Source organism: Camellia sinensis, chromosome 7, assembly GCF_055761805.1.
Source record: "Camellia sinensis isolate YWXY chromosome 7, ASM5576180v1, whole genome shotgun sequence".
Lineage (NCBI taxonomy): Eukaryota > Viridiplantae > Streptophyta > Magnoliopsida > Ericales > Theaceae > Camellia > Camellia sinensis.
Genome location: NC_138967.1, coordinates 30,788,405 through 30,813,843, shown reverse-complemented (window position 1 = coordinate 30,813,843; position 25,439 = coordinate 30,788,405). Strand labels below are relative to the sequence as shown.

Sequence of the window (25,439 nt, the reverse complement as noted above, 5' to 3'; positions counted from 1 at the left end):
CTCTCTCTCTCTGTCTTCATCGTCTCTTCCATTTTTCAACCTCTGAATAAATTCTCTGCTTTGAATTGTTTCTGGGTGTGCTCTTATTTTTTATTTTAGATTAGATATGGATACAGATATGGAGTCCAAAGCCATTGTAGGAGAAGATGAGAATGTGAAAAAGATCAGATTTGTATTCGGCTCTGAACTATCAGACCCAGACATTCTCAAAGCGCTTTCTCACTGCCAAAACAACCCAGATGCCGCAATCAACTTCATCCTCGACACACCCGGTTTTTTGTCGCCGCAAGTGACTGTTAAACGAACTGTTACTAGCACTGGAGCTCGAATTTCTGGCCCCATCAGGCAAGAAAACGATCAAGGATCAGAGGAAGTTGAATCGGTTGATGGGTTGAAGCCGAAGATCGAAGTGAAGGAACAACCTGGTTTGGGGATTCAGAAGAAATCGGTACCCAAAATGTCGTTTGATGAGTTTCTTGTGGCTACGAATACGAAAGTCATGGCTGATGATGCATATCTCAAATCCCAGATTAAGGAAGAGAAAGAAGAGGCAGTTTTGAATGGGGATGTGAAAATGGAGGTGGATTGTATTGAGAAGAAAGTGGCTGTGAAAGGAGAGACCGAGGGTTCGGAGAGTCTTCAATCTTCGGAGCCATTGATTAGCCCAGACATGACTTTTCAAGAGTATCTTCGATTGACAGAGAAGCCTAAAGAATCAAAACCCCAATCACATTGTGGGTTGAATACAAAACCTGATTTGGGGGCTTTTGAGGTCTCTGTAAAAAAAGAAGAGTTTATGGATGGGTTTGATGAGTTTTGCAGGTCTAGAGAAAAACCCAATTACAATCTGCTAAAAGCCTCATCTGTCAAGAAAGAGAGAGTCGAAGATCGGAGGCTTAGTACAGTTGTGATTGAGGATGGGGATTTTCCAGAAGATCCAGATTGGTTGTTGGTGGGAAGGACAACGATTATTGGGCTTTCGACAACAAAGGGAAGGAAATTGGAGAACAATGAGATTGTTCATTTTGCTTTTCCTTCTACGGATTCAAAGGGTAGATGCAACTCACGCTATATGAGTGCGAAGGCTACTGCTGCTGCAACCATTGTTCGCTTCTCGACCAAACGATCAGGGGAGGTAATCTGAATTTGTCAACCATACATATATTGCATTAGACAATGTTTTTAATTTGACGTGTTTGTTATACAAGAACATGCCTGGTTTAGTTTTGATTTGAAATGGGTCTTTTTTATTAAATGCTCATGTTTGTTACTCATTTTGGAGCCGGTATTTTACTGGTTTTTTTATTTTGAATGAGCAGAATGAATGTTGTGACAACTTGTAATGACTTTTTGACTAAAATTGTTAGTTGCCAAACGAGCCCTATTTCAGTTTGGGAGGTCACCTGAATTTATTCTGATATAACTATACTATTTTCTTGACTTAGTTGCATTAGACATTGTTTTTAATTCAATTTGTTCTTGTTATCAAGAAAATGCTTGTTTAGTTTTGATTTCATATGGGTTAAAAAAAGAAATTCTTATATTTTTCATTCAATTTCAGCTTGGGAGGTTGCCAATGGAGTGGGCAAAATGCCTTATACCGCTTGTGAATTCTTCAAAGGTGAAAGTTCTTGGTCGATGTATAGCTGCACCATTAAATATGTGTTTGATGCAGGAGATATTGTTATATGTTAGGTAAAACCCCCAACTTTATTTGAATTTAGATCAAATTTTGGTTACTCATATTTGGCTTTTTTGATTCATACAATTTTATTTGTTTGTCTATTTTTTATTTAATTATTTTTCATTGATATGTTTCTGTCAAATTTGTAGCTTTTATATTCATCATTCGATTTTCACGGATGGTGACAAGTCTTCGTGGAAGCTAGATGCTCCCTCAAACATTGACTCCACTGTTTATCCTCTCCTTACACTTTTCAAATTGTTGAAAACTAAACCATTTCAGAAGGTACTTTATTTGTCTCTTTGAGCTCCTTTGAAATCCAATAACTGATGAGCACTTGAAATTTAAGGTTATGTTTATTTTCTGTATCATTCATATTGCTTCTATGATTGCTTCAATCAGGCTGAATTCACCCCAGAGGAACTTGATTCTCGAAAACGGTCATTAAATCTACATGTATGTGCTGTTATTTCCTCATCCATTTCTCTTATTATTAATGTGATCTCGATTGCTTAGCATGTAAGATTTGTTGAGTTGTTATAAGGTCCATGCTCATACACAGTATTTCAAAACGGGATATTAGTTAGTCCAATAGCAACGGGACTAGCAGAGAAAGTAAATTATGCCAAATCTGTTATGCTTACTGCTTTTTTGGAGAAAAAATAAAAATAAAAAAAAAGTTCAGTATATTTGTGCATTTTTTGAGGGTTCTCTCAGTTGGCCTTGTAGAACTTTTATATGGTGTGAAATTGTTGCCAAACTTTCATTGATAACAGAGGCTCAAATTGTTTATACTAGCATCTGTGTCCACATGATTCGTGGGCAACTAGATAATTGATAGACAAGGTTAAATATTTTGGGGAAATTTATGTTGTTGCTGTGAACATTTTTTGGAAACTGCAATTGACAAAACTTTTACTAAGTGGATTGTGTGCTTTATATAATAGAATAGATATAAAGCTTATACATGAGTGAAGAGCAAAAATGATTCATTACCATTCGTTCTCTTTGAATGAAACAGGTTGATTCAAATGAAGCTGCATCCATGTTGCCTATAGTGAAACGGCAGAAGGGTTGCCAGCAGTACCCGGAACAGACCAAAGATGAGCAAGCTATCTCAGAATCATCATTGAACAAACTTGTTGGTGCTGTAGATGTGTACAACTTGGAGGTAGAAATTATGAATGTTCATCTGTTAATTTTTCAATAGAAAAGCAAAACTTGGTTTATGGAACTCTGTGTTTATCTCTTTTCTGAGCCCTCCTTGCATGCATAAAATTGTACAGGAGATGGAGCCTCCCCATACACTTATGTGTGATTTAAGGCCATACCAGAAGCAAGCTCTCTACTGGATGTTGGAATCAGAGAAGGGAGTGGATGTTGAGAAAGCAGCAAAAACTCTTCATCCTTGCTGGGCAGAATACCACATATGTGATGAGTACGCATTTTTCTCTGGATCTGAAAATTAAAAACAGAAAAAAAAAAAAAAAAAGATGAAAAAACATAGCTTTTGATCACAACCTAGTTTTTCGGAAGTCGCACTGTGAATGTGCAAGATGACCAAATATGCTTCTTAACAGGAGGGCTACTGCAATTTATGTGAACATTTTTTCTGGGGAAGCAACTACACAATTTCCAACTGCCATGGAGATGGCACGAGGAGGGGTAAGTTGTATTATTTTCAGCATTGTATATTTTTGTCTTTTTTGGGGTCAAGGTGTTATTTTCTCTAACTATACGATCATGTATGTAGATTTTAGCAGATGCAATGGGGCTTGGGAAAACTGTGATGACAATCGCTCTAATACTTGCAAGACCAGGCAGAGGGAGCTCCCATGACCAAAAACTTGTCTCAGGTGCTGCAGATGAAACTGAGTGCATAAAGAAAAAGAAAGAAAGTTCTGATACAATCTCATCAAAAGTCAAAGGCGGAACTCTCATTATTTGTCCCATGGCCTTGCTAAGCCAGTGGAAGGTGAGCTATCTTCATTTCTAGAATGACATAAAGAAAGGAGATATCATATTTGGGCTATTTGTGTAGCCAATTTCACATGTATTTATTTATTTTTTAAAATTTATTTGTCACGTTTCAATTCATAGTTGCTTGTGGAATTTGTTGGTGCTATAGATTTTAATCATGAAATGCTATTTTTGAATTACAGGACGAGCTTGAAACCCATTCAAAGCCAGAAACCATTTCGGTTTTTGTTCACTACGGTGGGGATAGAACCAATGATCCCAAGGTGATAGCAGAGCATGATGTGGTCTTGACAACATATGGTGTATTAACTGCTGCTTATAAGAAGGTAGGTTACCTTTATTTCCATTAATCCTATAAATTACCAATAAAATCCAACAATAGTTGCCACTACTGTTATTACATCGCTTTTGTGAATTCTTCTGATACAGGATGCAGAAAACAGCATTTTCCATAGAATGGAGTGGTATCGGGTAGTTTTAGATGAAGCTCATACTATCAAATCCTCCAGGACTCAAGGTGCTCAGGCTGCCTTCACATTGTCCTCTCACTGCCGGTGGTGTCTTACGGGTACACCTCTTCAGGTATGCGTTCTCTCTCAAGTGCTTTATTGTGTCATCATCATAGATTTGGGAACTCCGAGATTCATTTTTGCAAGTTGTGTTTGTTTGTGTAATTATAATTTTGAAGTCACTAACAATTAAATGGGTAATTGTTCGCTTTGTGGTTGTGAAGTTTAAGATTATAGTCAACTGATAATTTTATCTTTGATTTATTTACAAAAGACATTATGAATTTCTGCAGAATAACTTGGAAGATCTCTACAGCCTCTTATGCTTCTTACATGTTGAGCCATGGTGCAACTGGGCATGGTATGGACATAAAAATTCAATATACAATATGCACACTTGACATTCTATTTCCATTTAACATATGAAACTACAACATTTCAGAGAAAAGTTGAACAATAGGGCATTTTGTTCTTTTCTTGGTTAAATATTTTAGTTTGAAAGATGATCAGGTTCAATTATTCTCTCCCCTTTTTCATTGAATATGATTTTGCCTCTATTTAGGTGGTCCAAATTGATTCAACGGCCCTATGAAAATGGTGATCAGAGAGGGCTGAAATTGATTAAAGCGATTCTGAGGCCACTAATGCTGAGGAGGACAAAGGAGACAAAGGATAAAGAAGGAAGGTGAGTGATTATTCTCATTGCCTTCTCTTTTCTTTTTGTTCTACTTTTTACTGTGAACAAAAATCCCACCATAACTAACAATTTGATGTTCAATACATTTGAAATTAGGCCCATACTTGTTCTCCCACCAACCGACATTCAAGTCATTGAATGTGAACAGTCAGAAGCTGAACATGATTTCTATGATGCCCTCTTCAGGAGATCTAAAGTAAGTTATATTCAAACATGGTCTAGGCCTGGGAATATCTTTACATAAAAGGACAAATATTTTTAGTTTTTAATGATCTAACTTAAAATCTTTTCTGCAATACAAATAGGTCCAATTCGACCAGTTTGTTGCACAAGGAAAAGTTCTTCACAACTATGCAAATATTCTTGAGCTGCTTCTTCGCCTAAGGCAATGCTGCAATCACCCATTTCTTGTTATGAGGTAAGAATCAAGTCCCAAATTTTATAACCAACAAAGACTGAATAAGTTTCTCTTTTGTGACTAAAAGGTGTTTGGCTTTCTAAATCTGCAGTCGAGGTGACTCACAAGAGTTCGCAGATTTGAACAAGCTTGCAAGAAGGTTCCTTGAAACCAATACTGATTCATCCACTCCAAATCACAAAGTCCCAACCCAAGCCTACATTGAAGAGGTGGTTGAGGGTATTAGGCGTGGTGAAAACACAGAATGCCCAATTTGTCTGGAGTCTGCAGATGATCCCGTGCTCACGCCTTGTGCTCATAGGATGTGTAGAGAATGCCTTTTGTCAAGCTGGCGAACCCCATCAGCCGGGCTTTGCCCAATTTGCCGTCAACTGTTGAAGAAGAGCGACCTCATTACATGCCCATCTGAGAACAGGTTTCGTATTGATGTTGAGAAGAATTGGAAGGAATCTTCTAAAGTTACAAAGCTCTTGGAATGCTTGGAAAAGATACACAAGATGGGTTCTGGAGAGAAGAGCATTGTTTTTAGCCAGTGGACTTCATTTTTGGATCTGCTAGAGATACCATTGAGGCGGAAGAGAATTGGGTTCTTGAGGTTTGATGGGAAACTGGTGCAGAAACAAAGGGCTCTGGTTTTGAAGGAGTTTAATGAGACTAATGAGAAAATGGTAAGCAGTCATCATGCCCCGTCTGGTTTTGTTTTTGTTTTCTGTTTTTACTTTTCAGAAAACACACGATGGTGAACTGTTGTCAAAAACTGTTTTTTGTTCACATCTCAGGTACTCTTGATGTCATTAAAAGCAGGAGGTGTGGGCTTAAATTTGACTGCAGCTTCCAATGTGTTTCTTATGGTACATTCTACCTTTGCTTCTATGAACTCTTTTTTTGCCCCTCTTTTCTGACATTTTTTCACCTCATTGATGTTCATATTGTTCAATCTAATTTGTAGGATCCATGGTGGAATCCAGCAGTGGAAGAGCAAGCAATAATGCGAATTCATCGCATCGGTCAAAAACGAACTGTTTCTGTTAGAAGATTCATTGTCAAGGTCAGTTAACCTTTTCTTGTTCTTTATCATCTGCCTAAAAATTCTCAAATTTGTTCCAACTTGGAGATTTTTTATTTAAATTTATAAAACTGGCTTGTTACATTTGTGGCTGCTGGAGTGTATCCATCCAAAAAAGTTGTTGAGAATTGGGAGGTGTTTTTGAGTAATCAGAGTATGGAATCTTCTTTACCATCACATGTAATTTTTAACTTATTTTTCAATTTGGTGAAGTCTTGTTTTAAACACACGATTTAAGTTTAAAATCAAAACGCAACTTCAATATAAGATAATTGAAGTTTGAGTTTTGAAAAGATGACTTCAAAATGAGTTGAAAACATGACATGAATTTACCAAATCACTCGAGTTTGAAAATAAGTTAAAAATCACACGTAAATAGTGTTGAATAGTGTTTTATAGTAATTTGGAGGTTATAACAAAGGAGTAGAAGTTATTGGGTAGGTTTGACCCATCACGTGACTGTGTGTCTATTCAATAACAAGGAGATATATGATTATTTTGTTAAATAAGAGACAAAGTGGTCATGTGTCTCTCTATTATTAAAATGACACACTATGTGTGTTGTAGGTCAAATCAATTATATAATTTTTATTAGGGGTGAGAAAAATTAAAAGCTTAAATTTTATGTAAGAGTGAGAAAATAAAGTAAAAAATAAGATTATATAGAGCAATGCTCTTTGAGCTAACCCATTTGGTTAGATTTGAGAGTTTGTGTAGGATCTAAAAGGAGTATTAGGCCTGCTTCCAAAACTTCACTCATGGGTGTCAAGAGTACATATAAGTCAAGCCCAACTAATATTGGGTTAGTAAGAATAAGGTTGGTTGAACTTGGACCAATCTTGATTAAATCCATCAAAGCTTAATAGCCGATTTTTTTAACAAAAAAAAAAAAAAAAAAAAAAAAAAAACTAAGTTCTTAAGTCTTGCTTAGTCAATTGCCTATGGAACTAACACTGTAATGTTGGTGGCAGGACACGGTGGAGGAACGGATGCAACAGGTTCAAGTGAGGAAGCAACGGATGATTGCCGGAGCCCTCACTGATGAGGAAGTCCGATCAGCCCGGATCGAAGAGCTTAAAATGCTTTTCAGATAAACCTTGGTTTATCCTTTACAATGCTTTGGTAATTTATTTTCAATTAGGTAGAGAGAAGAGGGGGAAAAGTTATGCTCTGGGGGGCTTTTTGTAAATAAGCCAATTTTTGGAGGGATAGAAGAGGTATTTCTCATTTACACAATTGAGAACTTTGTTAATTGTATTGGCCAAATGATCAACCCCCAATTTTGTAAATTTGTAGAGCAGTGAAATGATGTTTCTTGTCTTCTCTATATCTTGTGCATTGACAAAAGCCTCATTCGTTAGTGTATTTTCTCACAGAATTTTCTAGAGAAAATGAAATCCTTTGGAACCTTGACTGCTTGATTTTGACATGGAAAATGGTTTAAAATTATTTGGTGGTTTGAACTATAACATTAGATTTGATTAGTAAAAGTAAAATTCAATCTAATTTTTGACAAAGTGAAATGATATATATTTTTCTGAAATGTTCAAATCCAAACATTCTTGAGAAGATGGAACTAGAAAATCTTGACTGTATCTGTATGATTTTGACAAAGAGAGAAAGATTGAGTGGTGGTACAGAGCCCGAAAGGCAACGGCTCGAATGGCTCAAAAAAAATTTTCCTATTTTTTTTTTTTTTTTTTTTCTTTTTAGCCGGAGAAAGGAGGAAGACGAAGGAGGGGGAGGGGGAGGGGGAGGGGGAGGAAGGAATGGAGGGGGCCTAAAAAATGGAGGAGGAGGCGGCGGAGGCGGAGGCGACGAGCGGGGCAGAGACGACGAGGGGCGGAGGCGACGATCGGGGCAGAGCCGGCGACGATCAGAGCAGAGCAGCGAGGCGGCGAAGGCGGAGGCGGGGCGATCGGCTATCGGCGACGACGACGGCGACGGCCTCTCCCTCTCCCTCTCCCTCTCTTTCTCTCCTCCCTCTCTCTCGCCTCTGCTTCTCAGGTTAAAAACGAAGAAGAAGAAGAAGAAAAGAAAGAAGAGGAAGGAAGAAGAAGAAAAAAAAAAAAAAAAAAAAAAAATCAAAACCCAAAACGACGTCGTTTTGGGTTTTGAGCCAAATTTGAGCCACTAATTTCGGGCCCTCAAACATTATTCAGAAAGATTTTGGGCTAAAATAATAAATAAAGATGAAGTAAATTAAAATAGTCAATAAGATAAAATTTGACATTCAACTCATAATTATTTTATTTTATTTTTCACAATCATCAAATTAATTAAAAAAATCAATTATATTTTCAAAAATGAATTTTTTAATTAGGTTAAAATAGTCAAAAAAAAAAAAAAAAAACCAAAAAAGACCAAAAAAAAGTTTGAAAATTATTCGGTAATCTAGACTATCACATTAGATTTTAATCAATTAGGTAAGTTGGCTATTCTTGTACATTTTAATTAAAAAAAAAAAATCAAAGAATCAATTTTTGTCAAAAAAAAAAGAATCCCAGAATTTTATTGTGTAATTTATTTATTTTCATTACGAGTCATTTATTGAGTTAACTTATTGCTATTCTTTTTTATATTATGGTTGTTGCGTTGAAAAAAAAAAAAAAAATTTATTTATTTATTTCAAACATGATTAACACAGGTTATTTATTTTTATATTCAAGTAACATATGTTTTAACTATACAATTTAGAATACGTACATGGAGTTTGATAAAACCACAAAATGAAAATTGAATGTTAAAATTTTTTAGGACCAATTATATTAATAGTTTCTGTAGTTTGGGTTTATATTATTTTAGTCTTTAATTTTTTAATTGTGATACATTTGATCATTATTTTGAATCTTATTTTAAACAAAGACAATTAAAGATGTTTACTTTACAAATGGTCAATTTCAAAGGCAAAGTCGTCATATAATTTATTGTGTTTGATTAGCTTGTATGTTGTTTGAAATATAATAACCTTTTTTTAATAAACAATGTTGACATTTTCTTGATTTTAAAGTTATGTTTCGTTTGGTTTTCAAAATTTATTTTCTGATTTTTTTTAAAAAAACTAAAAATTAAATTGGTGAAAAAAATTAAAAATACATCATTTTTATATAATTTTATTTTTGGACATTTACACACAAGTCTTAATATATAAACTTATACTCTATTAAGTCATATTTAAGATTTTTTGGACCTTCAAGTCCCATTAAATTTTTAATAGTCAGAATTGTTCTTCAAATAATGATTGTTCATAATTTATGATTATCTATAAAGGAACATGATAATTTGACATTTATTTTGATTTTCAAAACTTTAAAATATCAATTTTCAAATTTCAAAAAACTAAAAAAAAGGTTATGTGCAAAAAAAAAAAAAAAAACTAATCAGTGTGCTTGGTTTTAGTTTTCTGAAAATTTAGTTTTTAGTTTTTAGTTTTTTGTTTTTCGTTTTTTTTTTTGTTTTTAATGAATATTTTTAAGATTTGGGGCAATTTTTTTTTTTTGTTTATTTATTTAGACGCACCATATTTAGATGTATCTAAGTAGTAAAATATTTGTGAAAAATATTTTAAAAAAAAAATAAATACAAAAAATATACTAAATTTTCGTGTTTTTTTTTTTTTGGTATTTATTGATTTTTTTAAATTTTTTTTAACAAATATTATATTTTTCAAGTGTATTTATGTTAGGTGTGTCTAAAAATTTTAAAAAAATTGCTTAAAATATTAAAAAATTCATTGAAAACAAAAAAATGTGGAAAATAAAAAAGTAAAATTTTTTGAAAAGTGTTTTTTGGAAACCAAAACCAAATAAGCTGAATGTTTTTTTTGAAAAAATTGAAAAAATTGAATCATTTTTTTGTACAAAACTAAAATTTTGTGTCTATAAAGTAGTATGATGATGGAACATTGATGTGCAAAATTGAAAAGAAAAATTGAAATGAAAAAAATGATAATATTCTCAGTTTTAAAACTGAAAAAAATTGTTAATGTTCTCGGTTTTATTAATTTGTTGAATCAAACCAATAAGTAGAAGGACAAAAATATTTAATCTCATGCTTTGTTTCTTTTTCATCAGTCAGTGAAACAATTATTAGGAATATTACTATGCAAAAATTGATAATATTATTAGATTTACTAAATAAGACTTATTGGTTTAAAAAATCTTAAATAGGACTTGAGTAACATTTGTAAATAGGACTTTTAGATAATTAACTCTTTATTTTTTGGGAGGGTAGAAGTAATTTTTTAAAATAAATTTTTTTTATATTTATTTTCATTAAATTAATTTCTATTTTTTCAAATGTTAAACATGGCGACAACTTTAATGTCATTATTAAACTAATCCCTTAAATCCAAAAATCCAAAACTAAAAACATTTCATATCTATATATTATATAAGCAAAATGAATTTTTAAGTGCTCAATTCAAATTTCTTGATTGTAACAGCTTGTTTTGGCAGGCCGCTCGAGCGTAAACTTTGTCGCTCAAGCGTAGAATCGTGGTTCCCAGCAGTTGGGTGTTTTGTAGACGGGATCGTTTGAGCGGTGAAGTGGTCGCTTGAGCGGTGAATTCATGCTCTATAACTTTGCAAAACTTCTGAGAGTTGGTCTTCTTCACTCGAGCGTCAATTTTTGTGTTTGAGCGGTAACATCTTTTGTTTCTAGTCGTTCGAGCGACACTTCTTGCGCTCAAGCGGTCTGTTCGGGATTAGTGTGTATAAAACCTACTTTTTGCTCATTTTCTATCACTTTCTCTCTTTTCTCTCACCCCTCTCTTCTTGTCCGAGAACCCTAACCACAAAACCTTTGATTTCATCTCATTACACCAAAGATTCACCTTAGCTTATGAAAGATTAGTGAAGAAGGAGTGAAAATCTTTCTCTTTATCGATTGGATTGCGAATTTGTTGGAGTTCTTGCTTGGGTCTTCCTTGTTGGCTTTCATCCTTGAAGTAGGGGGTTCTCTTAACTATAAATATTTATGTTTTGATGTGATTTTGTTTTATTTTTGGGTTATGAGTTGATTTTGAGTTAGAAATCTTTAATGGCAAAATGTTTGGGTATAAATGAGGGTTTTCACTCAAATCCTTAAAATGTTTTAAATGTTTTGGGTACATTGATAAACAATGAGGGGACATTTGAGGATTTAACAAAGAAATGAGGAAAACCCCCAATTTTTCTTGAAACCCTAGTTTTGTAATTTGTTCAATAAAGAGGGATTTTGCTCAATTGATTTTAAAAACATGAAATTGGGCTAGTTTATTTGACTTGGGGTTGGAATGTAAATTATAGAGTTATTGTAAGGGCAAATTATCTCATAATAACATTAATGTATACAAAGGGTTGGAAGGGGTTTTAATCAAAGGAGGGTTTGAACTAATTAGTGTTTTATGTTGAGATGTCATTTGATATTCCTCATGAATAAATATGCGGAATGAATTGTGATTTGTGATGATGGAGATTATTCCTCCAATTTTGTTTATCGATTACTTGTGTAATTGGACTATGCTTTGGGTTAAATGTGAGTATTTGAGAACTCGCGCATTATATTGCATCCAGATAATTCTTGATCAAATATAATGTAATTTTAAAAGAGGATGTGCTTGTGGTTGTGAAAGTGCTTTGCCTGTGTTGAGGTGCCCAATTGCCCTTCCATGCTCGGAGGTTGGAAAATGTGGGATGTTAATGGTATTTTGATAAAGGTGCCCAATTGTCCTTTCGTAATCGATGGCTGGTAAATGAGGAGGAAACGTTGAAATGATTGATGGGTGTCCACTTGCCCTTCCGTGCTTGGTGGTCGATAAATGTGGAGGAAACGTTGAAATGAATGATGGGTGTCCACTTGCCCTTCCATTCTTGGTGGTCGATAAATGTGGAGGGTTTTAAAAAGTAAGAGGTGCCCACTTGCCCTACTGTGCTTGGTGGCCAGTAAATGTGGAGGTGTTGAGATATATACGTGGAGTTTAACTCAAATAAACAAAAGGTGTTGATTTCAACAATTATGATTGTGTTGGGTTAACATGGGTTATAAATTAGGCATTTCATAAATTGAGTTCCAGACATGTTAAGTTATATGCATGGCATGGCATGACATTACATGAGCATAAATCATATTAAACATATATTATAACGATTCTAGTTTAGACTCGACCCATTTTTGTATTCCGGACTCGGGTTTCATGGTTTCGTGTTGTTGTTCATGTCTTGCTTCCCTTGTACATCCTTAAACTTTGTTATGGGATTGTAGTGGTTGTGTTTGGAATATGTTGGTTGCTTAGTTTTCAAACCTTTGGTGCCCAGAATTTTGCTCCTCCGCTCGAGCGACACTTTTTGCACTTAAGCGGGATTTGTGAACTCTCAGTACTTTTGTAGGTCTGCAAAACTATTGAGAGAGTGTATTCTACGTTTGAACGGTTCCTTCTGCGCTCAAGCGGGCTCAGCTTGAGCGGCTTTCCTTGTGCTCGAGCGTTGGTCTGTTGTCTGCAAAACTTCTGGGAGTGTGCATTCTGTGCTCAAGCGTCATTTCTCACGCTCGTGTGGACTGTGCGTATATCAGTTCGTAGTAGCACCATTTTACATCACTTTTTCATATCTTTTTCTCTCAAACCCTAGATCTAGAGCCTCTCTCTCTAAAACTTATCTTCTCTCTACATGTTCACCTAGATCCATTGGGTTTTCTACCCGTGTGCCTTTGTTAAAAAGGTAGAGCATCTCAAGAGTTACGTTTTCATCCAAATAGAGTTGCATTTGAGCATCTTTGAAGTTTCCTTCTTGCTTTGGTCGGCTTCTATCTTTGAGGTAGAGACTTTCTACACTTTTCTATGAGTTTTAATTTAGTTATTTGTTGATATGTAAGAAATATTGGAGCTTGGGGTGATTTTGAACAAACCTAGGGTTTTGTTTAAAATCAAAAGTGGGGTTTTCAAATGTATGTGTTAAAATTGGTTATGGGAGTAGATGTGAGGTTTTGTTGTAATAAATTCGTTGATTTTGATACCTAGGGTGGAATTCGAAAGAAAATATAATTTTGCCCTAAGTGTCTCAAATAGTTGTTTTGTATAAAAACATAAAATTGGAATTGGGAATATGAAATTGGATGGATGTTTATATAAATGGAGTTGGGTATGTATTACCTCTCACTTATGGAAATTTGGATAATTTATTTGTCTTGAAGATTGTATATCTGGTTAGAAATATCTATTTTGGGCTATCGGTGGAGGATAGCTATGATTGTTGTAGAAATTGCATGATGATTAGGTGAATTGAAACTAAATTCTTATCCGTTGTCATTGAATATGACTATGTTGTAATACATTGTAAATGTATGATGTTTGGGAGGAGAAAGATGATGTACTCCATGTTTGGGAGAAGGAAGATGATGGACTCCATTGAATTAAGTTGGCCTGTATATCCAGGGTGAAAGTCCCGAAAACTGTATCTATACATGAGTGCTGGTTCCCGTAGATGAAATATTCGTAAAATGGCAAATGGAAGTGTTGTATAATGGTTGTGTTGGTTAGAAACTCATTAAGTTATACCTCAGTTTGGTTGTCTGTATGAATTAGTGAATGACTCATGAAATGAGATAAAATAGTGAATGACTCACGAATTAAGATAACATGAATTGAGATATAAAGCTTGGCATAGCATGGTTTTGCAAAAGAGTTATAAATGATTTTATCACGGGCATTAGATATGCATCTCATACTTATATATTTGTTTAGATTCATATATTTGCTCACCCTATTTGGGAAAACCATTTTCAGGTGTTGGAGATATGCCTCCGCCAAGGCAGTAGTTTGGAGAGATTTGAAGCAAGAGCTTCTTCTTGATTGTATTTACTTTGTATAGCCAAGGGCTTTATTTGTGTTGAACTTATGACTCCATTTTGTTGTAACCAAGTAGTGACTTGGGAAGATGTAAACCAGTAAGGCATATGACTAACTGTGTAGCTTTCACTCATCTTCGTAATTGTTACTTTTGTATATTAAACTCTGAGTAATGAAAGCATGTTATTTCAATTATACTTCCACATGTGTAATGGGTTCTTATTGTATTTATTTTCGGGGCGTTATAACTTGGTATTAGAGTGTACTAGGTTTGAATACTTTGGGTACGTGGGAAGTGGTTATTACCATAATAGGTTTGTCTCGATTGATAGAGATATTAGTGTGTACAGTATGTTGATGTGATAACATGCTTATGTGGTTATATGGGTATGAGATTTAATTTCTTAGACGTTGATTAAGTCTACAGGTTTGTAGAAATCCTATTAGAAGAGCACTTGATCATTGCTGTTTTTAATTGGAACTCTGGCAACGCCGCGGGATGGTCATTATCCGGGAATGAAATTTATGTGTTTATGTGACAACATGCTTATGTGGAGTGAATTACTGTTGTCTACCGCATTAGGACGTGAGTGAGTTAGCTTCGACATATTTGTAAATGTGCTAATCTCTTGTGTTACCTTTATTAGGATGTCAGGGCGTAAATGTAGTGGTGGTAGGCGTGGTAGGTTTAGGAGGCATGAAGTGCCTTTACCAGATGAGATTTCGATGCCGAAAGAGGGGATTGGTCAGGCCAATGTGGCCGAACCAGTTAGCCAACAGGCCATGGGTGCCTTAGCCCGCGAAATGGTCGGAGCATTGCTGGAGTCTATGGGCATTCTCAAGGCTGAGAATCAAGTCCAGCTCTAAGTAGTTGAGGTAGGGCCATCTTTCTTGAAGCGAGAGTTTTTTTGGTCAAATCTGAAAAAGTTTGTGGGTGATCCCAAAGAGCCACTGAAGGTAGATGAGTGGTTGGAGCAAATAGTGAAAACGTTCGAAATGCTTAGCATTGAAGATGACCAGTTGAGAGTGACCTTGGCATCCTTCCAGCTGAAGGGAGATGTGGGTCAGTGGTGGAAGTATGCGCGTGGATGCATTGGGGTGACTTAGGAGGCTTTTGTCAGCTTCTTCCAAGACAAGTTTCTACTTCCCACGGTTAGGGAAAAGTTGAGAGACCAGTTCTCCAAGTTAGTGCAGTTGAACACTCCCGTAGCCGAGTTTGAGGCCACATTTATTAGCTTATCGAGCTTTGCACTAGAACTCGTGGCGACTGAAGAGCACCATTGTTTAGAGTTTGAGAAGAGATTGAGGACTGGGTTAATGTTCAAAGTGGTCGGGTCGATGATTAGGGATTATGGACGCTTTGTAGAGGCGACGGCTTATTTGGAGACCATAATGTCGATGGAATAGGAGAGGATGAGGGACTCCAGGAGGAGTTAAAATGTGCAGAGAGACAGTAAGAGGTTGAGGGGTTCTAAACCCTAGCAGTCACAGGGAGCACAGTCGAGGTCTATTTTTTTAGTACCGGATTCGAGTTCTGGGAGGGGTGGTCATGGAGATATCACTTGTTTCAAATGTGGTCAGTTGGGCCACAAGTCTCCAGCTTGCCTGCAGAGAGGAGGAGGGCAATAATCTGCATCATCTTCGGCTCGTTCTTAGAGCAAGAGTTAGGGAAGAGGGCAGCGGCTCACTTGTTATCAGTGTGGGTAGGCGGGGCACGTGAAGAGATTTTGTCCTCAGTTGGGTGGCACCCCCGGTGCGTTTGGTTCGAGATAGACACACAGCCACCAGCTTTCACAGTTAGCACAGGCCTCGAGGGCTAATCAGGGAGTCTCTTCGGCTCAGTCAGTACATCAGGCTTATGTTCTGAGGGGTGAGCAAGCTGAGCAGAGACCTACAGGGCGTGTGTATGCTGTTACCGTGCCGAATCTTATACCAGCTCCTTCAGTAGTGAGATATACTTTCTTGTTTTGCAATTCAGTTGTTAATGTGTTGATTGATACGGGTGCATCCCATTCATTTATCTCGTCTAGATTTGCATTGGTTTTGGGGTTAGAATTGGCTTAGTTAGCATCTCCTATTTGTGTAGAGTCACCTATTGGTGGTGAGATTGTTTTGAAGCAAGGGTGTTGGGGCTGTGACATAGAGGTTGTTGGTCGTCGACTTCTTTTTGCATTCGTGTTGATTAAAATGTCTAGTTTTGATGTTATTTTGGGAATGGACTGGTTGTCATCATATCGGGGTTGTCATAGATTGCTATCGTTAGAGGGTTGCTGTATATACCCTGACCTGTGATTGCTTTTATTTCTTGGGAGATCGGACAGATAGAGTCTTATCATCGGTGTATGATCCACGTGGACAGAGTGAGCTTAGTTGCCTTTTTGCCAACTTCTTGAGTATTGCGTGTGATGAAGTCCGAGTTGAGTTAGCAAGGGTAGTTTGTGAATACTCGGATGTTTTTCCCGAGGGTCTTACTAGTTTACCACCTCACCGAGAGATTGAGTTCTCTATTGACTTAGTGTCTGGCACGACACTGTATAGATTTGCACTTGCCGAGTTAAGTGAGTTGAAGATTTAACTCCAAGAATTGTTAGATAAGGGTTTTATCCGCCCTAGTACTTCGCCTTGGGGAGCATCGACTTTTTTCGCCAAAAAGAAAGATTGTGTGTTACGAATTTGTATAGATTACTGGAAGTTAAACTGGATAACTGTTAAGAACAAGTATCCAATGCCTCATATAGATGATTTGTTTGATCAGTAGAACGGGTCTTGTTACTTCTCTAAGATAGACCTGAGATCGGGTTATCACTAGTTGAGAGTAAGGGAGGCAGATATCCCGAAGTCGGCATTCCGTACGTGGTATGACTATTACGAGTTTCTAGTGATGCCCTTTGGGCTAACCAATGCACCAGCTTTGTTTATGGATTTGATGAACTGGATCTTTCGTGAGTTCCTAGACCGTTTTGTGGTCGTCTTTGTGGACGACATCTTGATTTACTCACCCTCTAAGAAGGAGTACAAGGAACACTTGTGAGTGGTACTTGAGTTGCTTAGAGTCCACAAATTGCATGCTAAGTTTGGGAAATGCGAATTTTGGCTGAGAAAAGTTAAGTTCTTAGGCCACATGGCATCCGGGAAAGGGGTGACTGTAGATTCATCCAAGATAGAGGCAGTGCAAGATTGGGAAACACCTAAGAATACTTTTGAGATCCATAGTTTTTTGGGATTGGCCGGGTATTATCGTAGATTTATGAAGGATTTCTCTAAGCTAGCCTTACCATTGACTAGATTGATGAGGAAAGAGATCAAATTTGTGTGGAGTAAGACCTGTGAGAAGTCTTTTCAAGAGCTTAAGGTTAGACTTACCACTACTCCAGTTTTGATTATTTCGAAGAGGGGTTTGGGCTATTCGGTGTATTGTGATGCCTTACGGGAAGGTTTGAGTTGTGTTTTGATGCAAGAGGGGAAGATAGTGGCCTATGGCTCGTCGTAGTTGAAAACACATGAGAGGAACTACCCTACTAATAACTTAGAGTTAGCAGCAGTGATTTTTGCCTTAAAAATTTGGAGGCATTATCGGTATCGTGAGAAGTTTGAAGTATTTTCTAATCGCAAGAGTCTGAAATATCTGTTCACACAGAATGACTTGAATCTGAGGCAGAGGAGGTGGATGGAGTTTATAGAGGATTATGATTTTGAGTTACATTATCATCTAGGAAAGGCCAATGTTGTGGTCGACGTTTTGAGTAGGAAATCCATTAACAGTGTAGCTTGTATTGCCATCCGAGAATGGGAGATGTTGGGTGCTATTGGGGAGTTTGACTTACATCATGGCGAGTCTGTTGAGTCTGTGGCCTTGTTTTCGGTAGTTGCACAAACTACACTTGTGAACCGAGTGATGGAAGCACAAAGGGTGACCTTGAGGTAGAATCCCTCCGGGAGAAGATTTCCAGTGGAAAAGTAGAAAGAGGCTTAAACGTGTACTCCGACTCGAGTTTTAGATACCTTGATCGTCTCTTCATGTTAAAGTCTTGCCGAGAGGAAGTACTCTGAGAGTTTCACCATTCATGCCTTGTAGTGCATTCGGGAGGCACAAAGATGTATCACGACCTTTTTCGCCAGTTTTGATGAAAGGAAATGAAGAAGAATGTGGCCGTGTTTGTGTTGAAGTACCTTACTTGTCAACAAGTGAAGGCCGAACATCAAAGGCCAGCGGGTTTGTTGCAACCCTTGCTTATAGCCAAGTAAAAGTGGGAGTATGTCACGATGGATTTTGTTGTGGGCCTTTCGAGGACTCAATGGGGTAGCGATGCAATTTGGGTGGTAGTTGACCTGCTGACCAAGTTGACGCACTTTATACTTATGCGTGTGAGTGACTCAGTAGATTATCTTGCCGGAGTCCTTGTACGCACTTTATACTTGTACGGAGTCCTTGTGACGATTGTTTCAGATAGAGATCTGCGTTTCACGGCTCGGTTGTAGTAGAGCCTACAGAGTGCCTTGAGTACGAGATTGACCTTTAGCACTGCGTATTATCCTTAGACTGATAGGTAGTCAGAGCGCACCATTCAGATTTTAGAGGATATGCTTCAGGATTGTATCCTTGACTTTAAGGGTTCGTATGAGAGGCACTTGTCCTTAGTGAAATTTTCCTATAACAATAGCTTCCAGTCGAGTATTGGTATGGCACCATTTGAGGCCTTGTATGGCCGACCGTGTAGATCCCCTGTGTGTTGGGTTGAGGTGGGTGATGCACTTATGTTGGGTCTATAGTTAGTCTGAGAAATGACGGAAAAAGTTGCACTTATCCGTAAAAGGTTGGTTACGGCACAGAATCGCCAGAAAAGTTATGCCGACCGTAGGAGGAGACCCTTATCTTTTGAGGTGGGAGAATATGTCTTCTTGAAGATATCACCTAGGAGAGGTTTGATGAAATTCGGAAAGAGTGGTGTCACTCCCCAAAATTTGAACACTTAAATATTAAATTAGGACTAAACCCCAATAAATATTCTATCATCCAAATCTTAAGGGTGAAACAAAATCTAAATGTTCACATCCCCAAAGGGTTTAAGTAAATTTCCATCCTCAAAAGTTACAAGGGATAAAAAAAAAACTAACAAAACGCCAACCAAACTATCCACCATAATTTCATAACTGACCAATACCTCCAACATTAAAGTAACAATAAATCGTCAAAATAACTTAAATAATGTAAAGTAACAAACCATGATAAATTATCAAAATACTAATGTCAGAAAAAAAATAAAAATAAATACGTAAACTAATATCAACTCTAAGCTCAAGAAAACAAAAGAAGTCCAAACCACATGTCCAATAACTATAATTATTTCTCTTCACCACCGTAGCCCCAACTAATCCTACAAAGGAAGTTCGGCTGCGCTTAAACAGAATGCACTCGAGATGCCAAGATACAAAATGGGTCAGTATACAAGTATACTGGTATGAGTACAAATATTTGACACACACGTGTCCACCAGACATAAACAAAAATACATTTAATTTTTGTTACGGGACAAGACAAGTAGTTCTATCCACACTGAGACGAATGAGTAGTTTCCCGAGATACGGTGTCATTTAGTTTCTTGCCCATACACAACGAAATATAAATTGAGTATAAAATAAACAAAAAATAAACTGAACAGGTTGAAAGAAAGTAAGTAAGATCCACTATTCTGCAAAAAATAAAATTAGTATAATTTAATTATAACTAACTTGTTGAAGAAGTATAAAAATGCATCATTTCATGCTTAAATAATTCGAATTAACCAAAACTCAAAGAATAAAAGTTGTACAGAATCAAATTTCCTAAAAGACAATGTGAACGAATTTAGTAGAAACTGAACAGGTTGAAAGAAAAACTTGATAGAAGAACCAAGACGGAATTCAACCGAAAAATCTGAAACTGAAAACGAAAAGAAACTGCCCTAAGATGATTTTTTTTGAAAAAGTTCAAAACATGAAAAGTGTTCAGAATAATGTTTTACTTCATCTTGCGAGACACCAATAAAAATGAGCTCGTTTCGTAGGCTAAAACAGCATCTAAAATCTGCAATACTAAAACAAATAAAAAACTATTGTAATAAAAATTATCCGATTACAAGTTTTAATCGATCTTTCTAGTAAAAAGTTAAAATAAAAAAGTTGTCTGGAATTATGTATACATGCCTCTGCCCAAATTTCGTAATTTATTGAGGTTGTTTACTATTTTTCAACATATATAAATTAATACAATTCACACTATACCAATAAACTCATAATTAAATTTTTTATACCTTAATTTCACCACTTCGGCCATTCACTTCTGACCTACACATATATCTCATGTGCCTCCCGTATACCTAACACCACTTTGAAGCCAAACTTGCACAGGGATATTATTCCGAGTTTAACCCACACTCCCCGGATGGTTAGAATATACGTACGTGCGCAAATCAAAGCACTCGTCTGCTCATGAGAACGAGGCAATAATATATATACACAATCTCTCATCTACTCATGAGAATAAACATAACAATGTCAAGCCTAAGGCATTCAAATAAATCTCAAAATTCCCACCTTTTTTTTATACACTCTTTCTCACCAACACTCAAATAAAATAACAATACATGGAATCATGATGGAGTGTAAAAATTTTATCTATGGATTCTAAGTTTATTTTAATTTCATATAACCATGAGTGTGATTACAACCATAAAACAAATACATATAAAAACCCTAAACCTGACATACACAACTAATAAAAAATAATTAAAATCAATCTATCATCTCCATATAAATATAAAATCAGACTAACATCAAATAAATAAAAATAAATAAATAAAAACAACGAATTAAACATAAATCAAAGGAAATGAGTTTTGTGCTCACAATATTTTTTTGAAAATCAAGAAAATCACTTGAGAAATTAATGAAACCACCAAAATAAAACCTTAACCCTTATTTTTCCTTTCTCCATGCTCTCTCTCTCTCTCTCTCTCTCTCTCACAGCTTTGTCCCCCACACACAACACTCTTCTGCTTTTCTTTTTTTTTTTAATTTTTTTTTTTATTGCTTTCGTGGCTACTGCCCCTATCTCCCTTTAATCTTAGTGAGCTCTAATGCCATAACTTAATTGACATTATGTAATATTTTATTTTATTTTATTAAACAACTACAACATATGTAAATATACTATATATTTTTCAATATATAAAACATTTATATATATATATATATATAATATAAATATTCAGATTAATTATGTATAATTAATTATCACATTAAATTAATTAAATATCACATTAAATTCTCATGTAACCACACAGTTAATAAAGCAAAAAATAAAGTAAGATAATAATAATAATAATAATAATAATAATAATAATAATAATAATAATAATAATAATAATAATAATAATAATAAAGACTTGCGAAAAATCAAGGTCGCTACCAATGGGTAGTTGTCCACTCGGTTCATTGGGCCTTTTGAGATTCTTGAGCAGATTGGAGAGGTAGCTTATCGTTTGGCTCGCCGCCACAGCTTTCCAGGGTTCATGATGTGTTTCATATTAGCATGCCTTGGAAGTATGAGCCAGATCCATCGCATGTGTTGGATTAGACCAACTTAGAGGTTGATAAGGATGCCTCATGTGAGGAGAGACCGGTGAGAGTCTTGGATACCTGGGACGAAGTCTTGCGAGGTAAGACAATTCCCTTCGTTAAAGTATTGTGGAAACATCACGGGGTTGAGGAAGTAACTTGGGAACATGAGTTGGAAGTCTGTGAGAAGTATCCGAACTTATTTGTTGATGTTTGAACATGTATTGAAAGTTGGATTATGTTAATGAAATATGAAAACATTGTATATGTTTTGAGAATATGAAAATATTGTATGTGTGTAGACACTCCATTTTTGACCGTCATCAAGACTTGGACGTCATCGTTTGAATACTCGGTGATCATCCATGTTCGTGTTCGTTTTGAGTTCCCGAAGGTCTCGGCTGCGCGCCTTGCCTTAGGATCTCTCAACTTGTTTGTTTTGTACTTGGTTGTGGACCAAGGACTTGTGTTTTTGCTTTTGAGGGAAGAGGGTGGCTTGTTGGCCATCCCTGCAACCCATTGGCTAAGGCATTGTGCCATCGGCCCTGTTTTTTTGCTATTGGCCATAAGTGTTGGCCGATCGGCACTCTTTTTGGTCCATCAGCACTCTTTTTGGTCAATCGGCCATATTTTTGAGCCGAGACCTTTCCATCTGTTTTTTGCAGATATTTTGTGCCAGCTGTGATAGCTGGTGGGCACAATTTTCATCCTCCATACACGTGTATGGAGGGATTGCTTTCAAGACTCAAGCTTGAGAATTGAAATTCTATAAGAAGGGAACCTCCCCTCCCTTTCCAGAGGTTCTGAAAAAGTTGATATAGGAGTTCTATATCTATCTCTCTCTATATTTTACCTCTCTCTCTCCTTTGCCCTTGTTTGTGCTCAAAAGTGTGGAATCTTCATATTATTGCACACAAACACCTAGTAGAACACCATCCTTTTGTTGTTGAGGTAATGAGGAGTTGGTTTTAGTATTCTTGGGTTGGTTTAAGCTTAGAAAAAGGTGCTGGAGTTGTGTTCTTGAAGGTGTTCTTCAAGGGTGAGTAAACCACCTTTTAATCCCTTGTTTTGACTTAAGTTTTTAGACCTATTTGCATACTATTTTAAGCTTAACTCTAATCTACAAAAAGCTCTTATTTTTCATGGTTTTGATGTTTGTTTAAGGTCACTTTTTGGTTGGGGGTGGTCTATCCCCTCTTAGGCCTTGTTTGGGCTTGTTTTGAGCCATCCCTTTTGGCTCTTGTTCTAACCTTTGCATGACCTTTCTACCACTGAAATCCAAAGGATTTTCAGTGGTGGAAAGGAGATTTTGGAGTCTTAAATAGGAGAGGGACACCCCCCTCTCCTTGTGTCTCATATGCTAGTATAAATGGCTCATAATAGTAGCATGTTTGCTTAGCATGTTTTGGCCCCATTTCAGCAACTTTTTGGTGTTATTTTAGCATGCTATACCTCTGTCTAAAGTTGGTTTATAGCATCTTGCATGCACCATGCACTTGTAGTGCAATCCTCTCATTTGCCTTAACATGCATCTTGCATTTGGATCATCATTCTTGCATATTTTGGCTCAACTCAAATAAGCTTTTAGTCATGTTTTACCATGCTTGAGCTCTGTTTCATGTTGTTTTAGTCAAGCATGCACTGTTTTGTATAGCCATGGTTCAATCTAGCTTATTAGCTTTATGTATCAAGTCCACTAGCATGCATTGCTTAGACTATTCTCATGATTTGGCATTATTTGAAATGATATTTCAATCCATATAGTGTGATCTTGCACTCACATTTGTCACCTTTTCCATACATTGGGAGGTTTGTGTTTTATGTCTCAAGAATGGATCATTGTGCATGCTATCATACTTAGGCTTTTGGGATGCTATCTCAATGGGTTTTTGGGCTTATTTTGGCATGCCATAACTTTGATTTTTATTGGTTGAGTCATGCCATGTTTGGTTGTAATAGGTGTAGTGTAATACCCCTTGTTAGCCTTGCACGCCTCATGCCTTTTGGACTTTTGTTCTAGCTTGTGTTGGCTAGGTTCAAGCTTGTTTTTGGTCTTGTATTGACCTACCTTGGGACTATTTTTTGGTGCCCTTGGCCCTTTGGGGCTTGATTCATGCGGCCTTGGTACAAGCTCCTTGGCTAGCCTTAAGCCTTGAGCTTTCTTGCATGCTATGCTTGATTTGTGTGTGTGATTTGGCATCATTCTTGACATCATTTCAGAGCATGTAGTGTTGTCACACTTGCATGCTTTTCACTCTTTAGGTGTTCTTGAGAATTTTCCTCTTTATGCCTTAATTCTTGGGCCAATTGGCATGCATGCTTGTCTTGCATTTCATATCATTAATTCATCATTTTGGCCACTATTTTTGGCATGGCTGAGGTCTGTCCATCTTTAGTTTAAGTCCATTATGTATGTGTCTTGCATGTTGTTACATGTTTGTTCCATTTTGTGGTTGTTGCATGCTTGTTGCATTGCATGTTGTCGCATGCTTGTCGCATTGCATGATTTTTGCATGTTGTGGCAGGCTTAGTACATTGCATGTTTGTATGTTTAGGTTGCATTGCATTTGGCATACTTGTTACATTGCATTTGGCATGCTTATGTTACATTCTATAGCATCTCCATGTTGCATGCATTGCATTGTGTTTGGTTTGGGTGTTAAACCAAGCGCGAGGAACGAGGCACGTTTCATACTTGAAGTGATGAAACGTACCTCAATTCTTGCTCGCCGACCCTCTTGATCATACATGATAGAGGTTAAGGCATTATGTGTTTTTGTGCATTTCATTCACATTGAATTGTGCGACTCGGCCTCTTTGGCCATCATGTATCGAGATGCATGATTGATGGCTCGAGAGTCGAGCACTACACTCCTTTGAGTCTCAAACATGATAAGGGGTGTAGTTGCACAACATTTTCTTGCAAATGTATTGCCATGTCTCTGTTTATACTCTTGTCACGACCCAAACCCGCCCCAATAGGTTTAGCATCGTAACCGGCAGTAATCCTTGGATTACCGAAGGCCTCTGAACAGATTAGCATATAATAGAGGGCTAGTGGAAGCAAATACATAAATATAGTTGTCCAATGAGTTGTGCTGACTTATATAAAATAGAATATTTAAAACTTTATATACATAACCAGTAGTCATACATTATACCCATACACATTACAGTAATTTAAGTACAGCCAACAACATCAAACAAGTCTTAAATAAACAGAAACAACGGAACTTAAACACAGGACTCTTCGGGAACCTCCACGTGAGGCACAATGGTTGGCTGACAACAGAACACAGATCCAGACAAAAGCCTTCAGGCTCGAACTCTAGAATGCTCACTTATACATATATATATATATATATATATATATACAAACAGTGAGCTAAAGCCCAATGAATAACATTAAGGTAAAGGGGTTAGTGAACGAAATTCGAACATATCATAAACAGAAAACAGATCATAGCATAATCATTCTCATATCAGAACATAATAATGGTACATCCCATAGAACACATCACAGAACATCTTCCGACTAGAGTAATCAGTTCCGGATACCGATTAAACACATATCACCACAGTGAAGTGGCTAACGAGATCTCGTAATTACTTGTATGTCATGGACCCGCATTTTCATGCCGTCCCCCATGACTTGGGACTATCT

General features: G+C 36.6%; 1 protein-coding gene across 1 annotated transcript; it reads left to right on the top strand.

The window, feature by feature from the left end:
* LOC114274303 (Helicase protein with RING/U-box domain-containing protein) lies at window positions 1-7,681 on the top strand. Its single transcript, XM_028216192.2, has 18 exons — window positions 1-1,135; window positions 1,562-1,695; window positions 1,834-1,969; window positions 2,087-2,140; window positions 2,706-2,855; window positions 2,971-3,122; window positions 3,265-3,349; window positions 3,438-3,659; window positions 3,847-3,990; window positions 4,094-4,246; window positions 4,467-4,534; window positions 4,736-4,858; window positions 4,967-5,066; window positions 5,176-5,288; window positions 5,380-5,956; window positions 6,068-6,139; window positions 6,238-6,336; window positions 7,326-7,681. The coding sequence occupies exons 1-18, from the start codon at window positions 107-109 to the stop codon at window positions 7,446-7,448; spliced, it is 3,534 nt and encodes a 1,177-aa protein (XP_028071993.2). The 5' UTR covers window positions 1-106; the 3' UTR covers window positions 7,449-7,681.
* Window positions 7,682-25,439: the final 17,758 nt, after the last annotated feature.

Bases quoted from the DNA above. Each gene is read 5' to 3' on its own strand.
- LOC114274303 (XM_028216192.2), top strand. From the start codon at position 107: ATGGATACAGATATGGAGTCCAAAGCCATTGTAGGAGAAGATGAGAAT. The intron at 4,247-4,466 runs GTATGCGTTCTC...GAATTTCTGCAG, and splicing joins TTACGGGTACACCTCTTCAG to AATAACTTGGAAGATCTCTA. The intron at 6,337-7,325 runs GTCAGTTAACCT...TGTTGGTGGCAG, and splicing joins TTAGAAGATTCATTGTCAAG to GACACGGTGGAGGAACGGAT.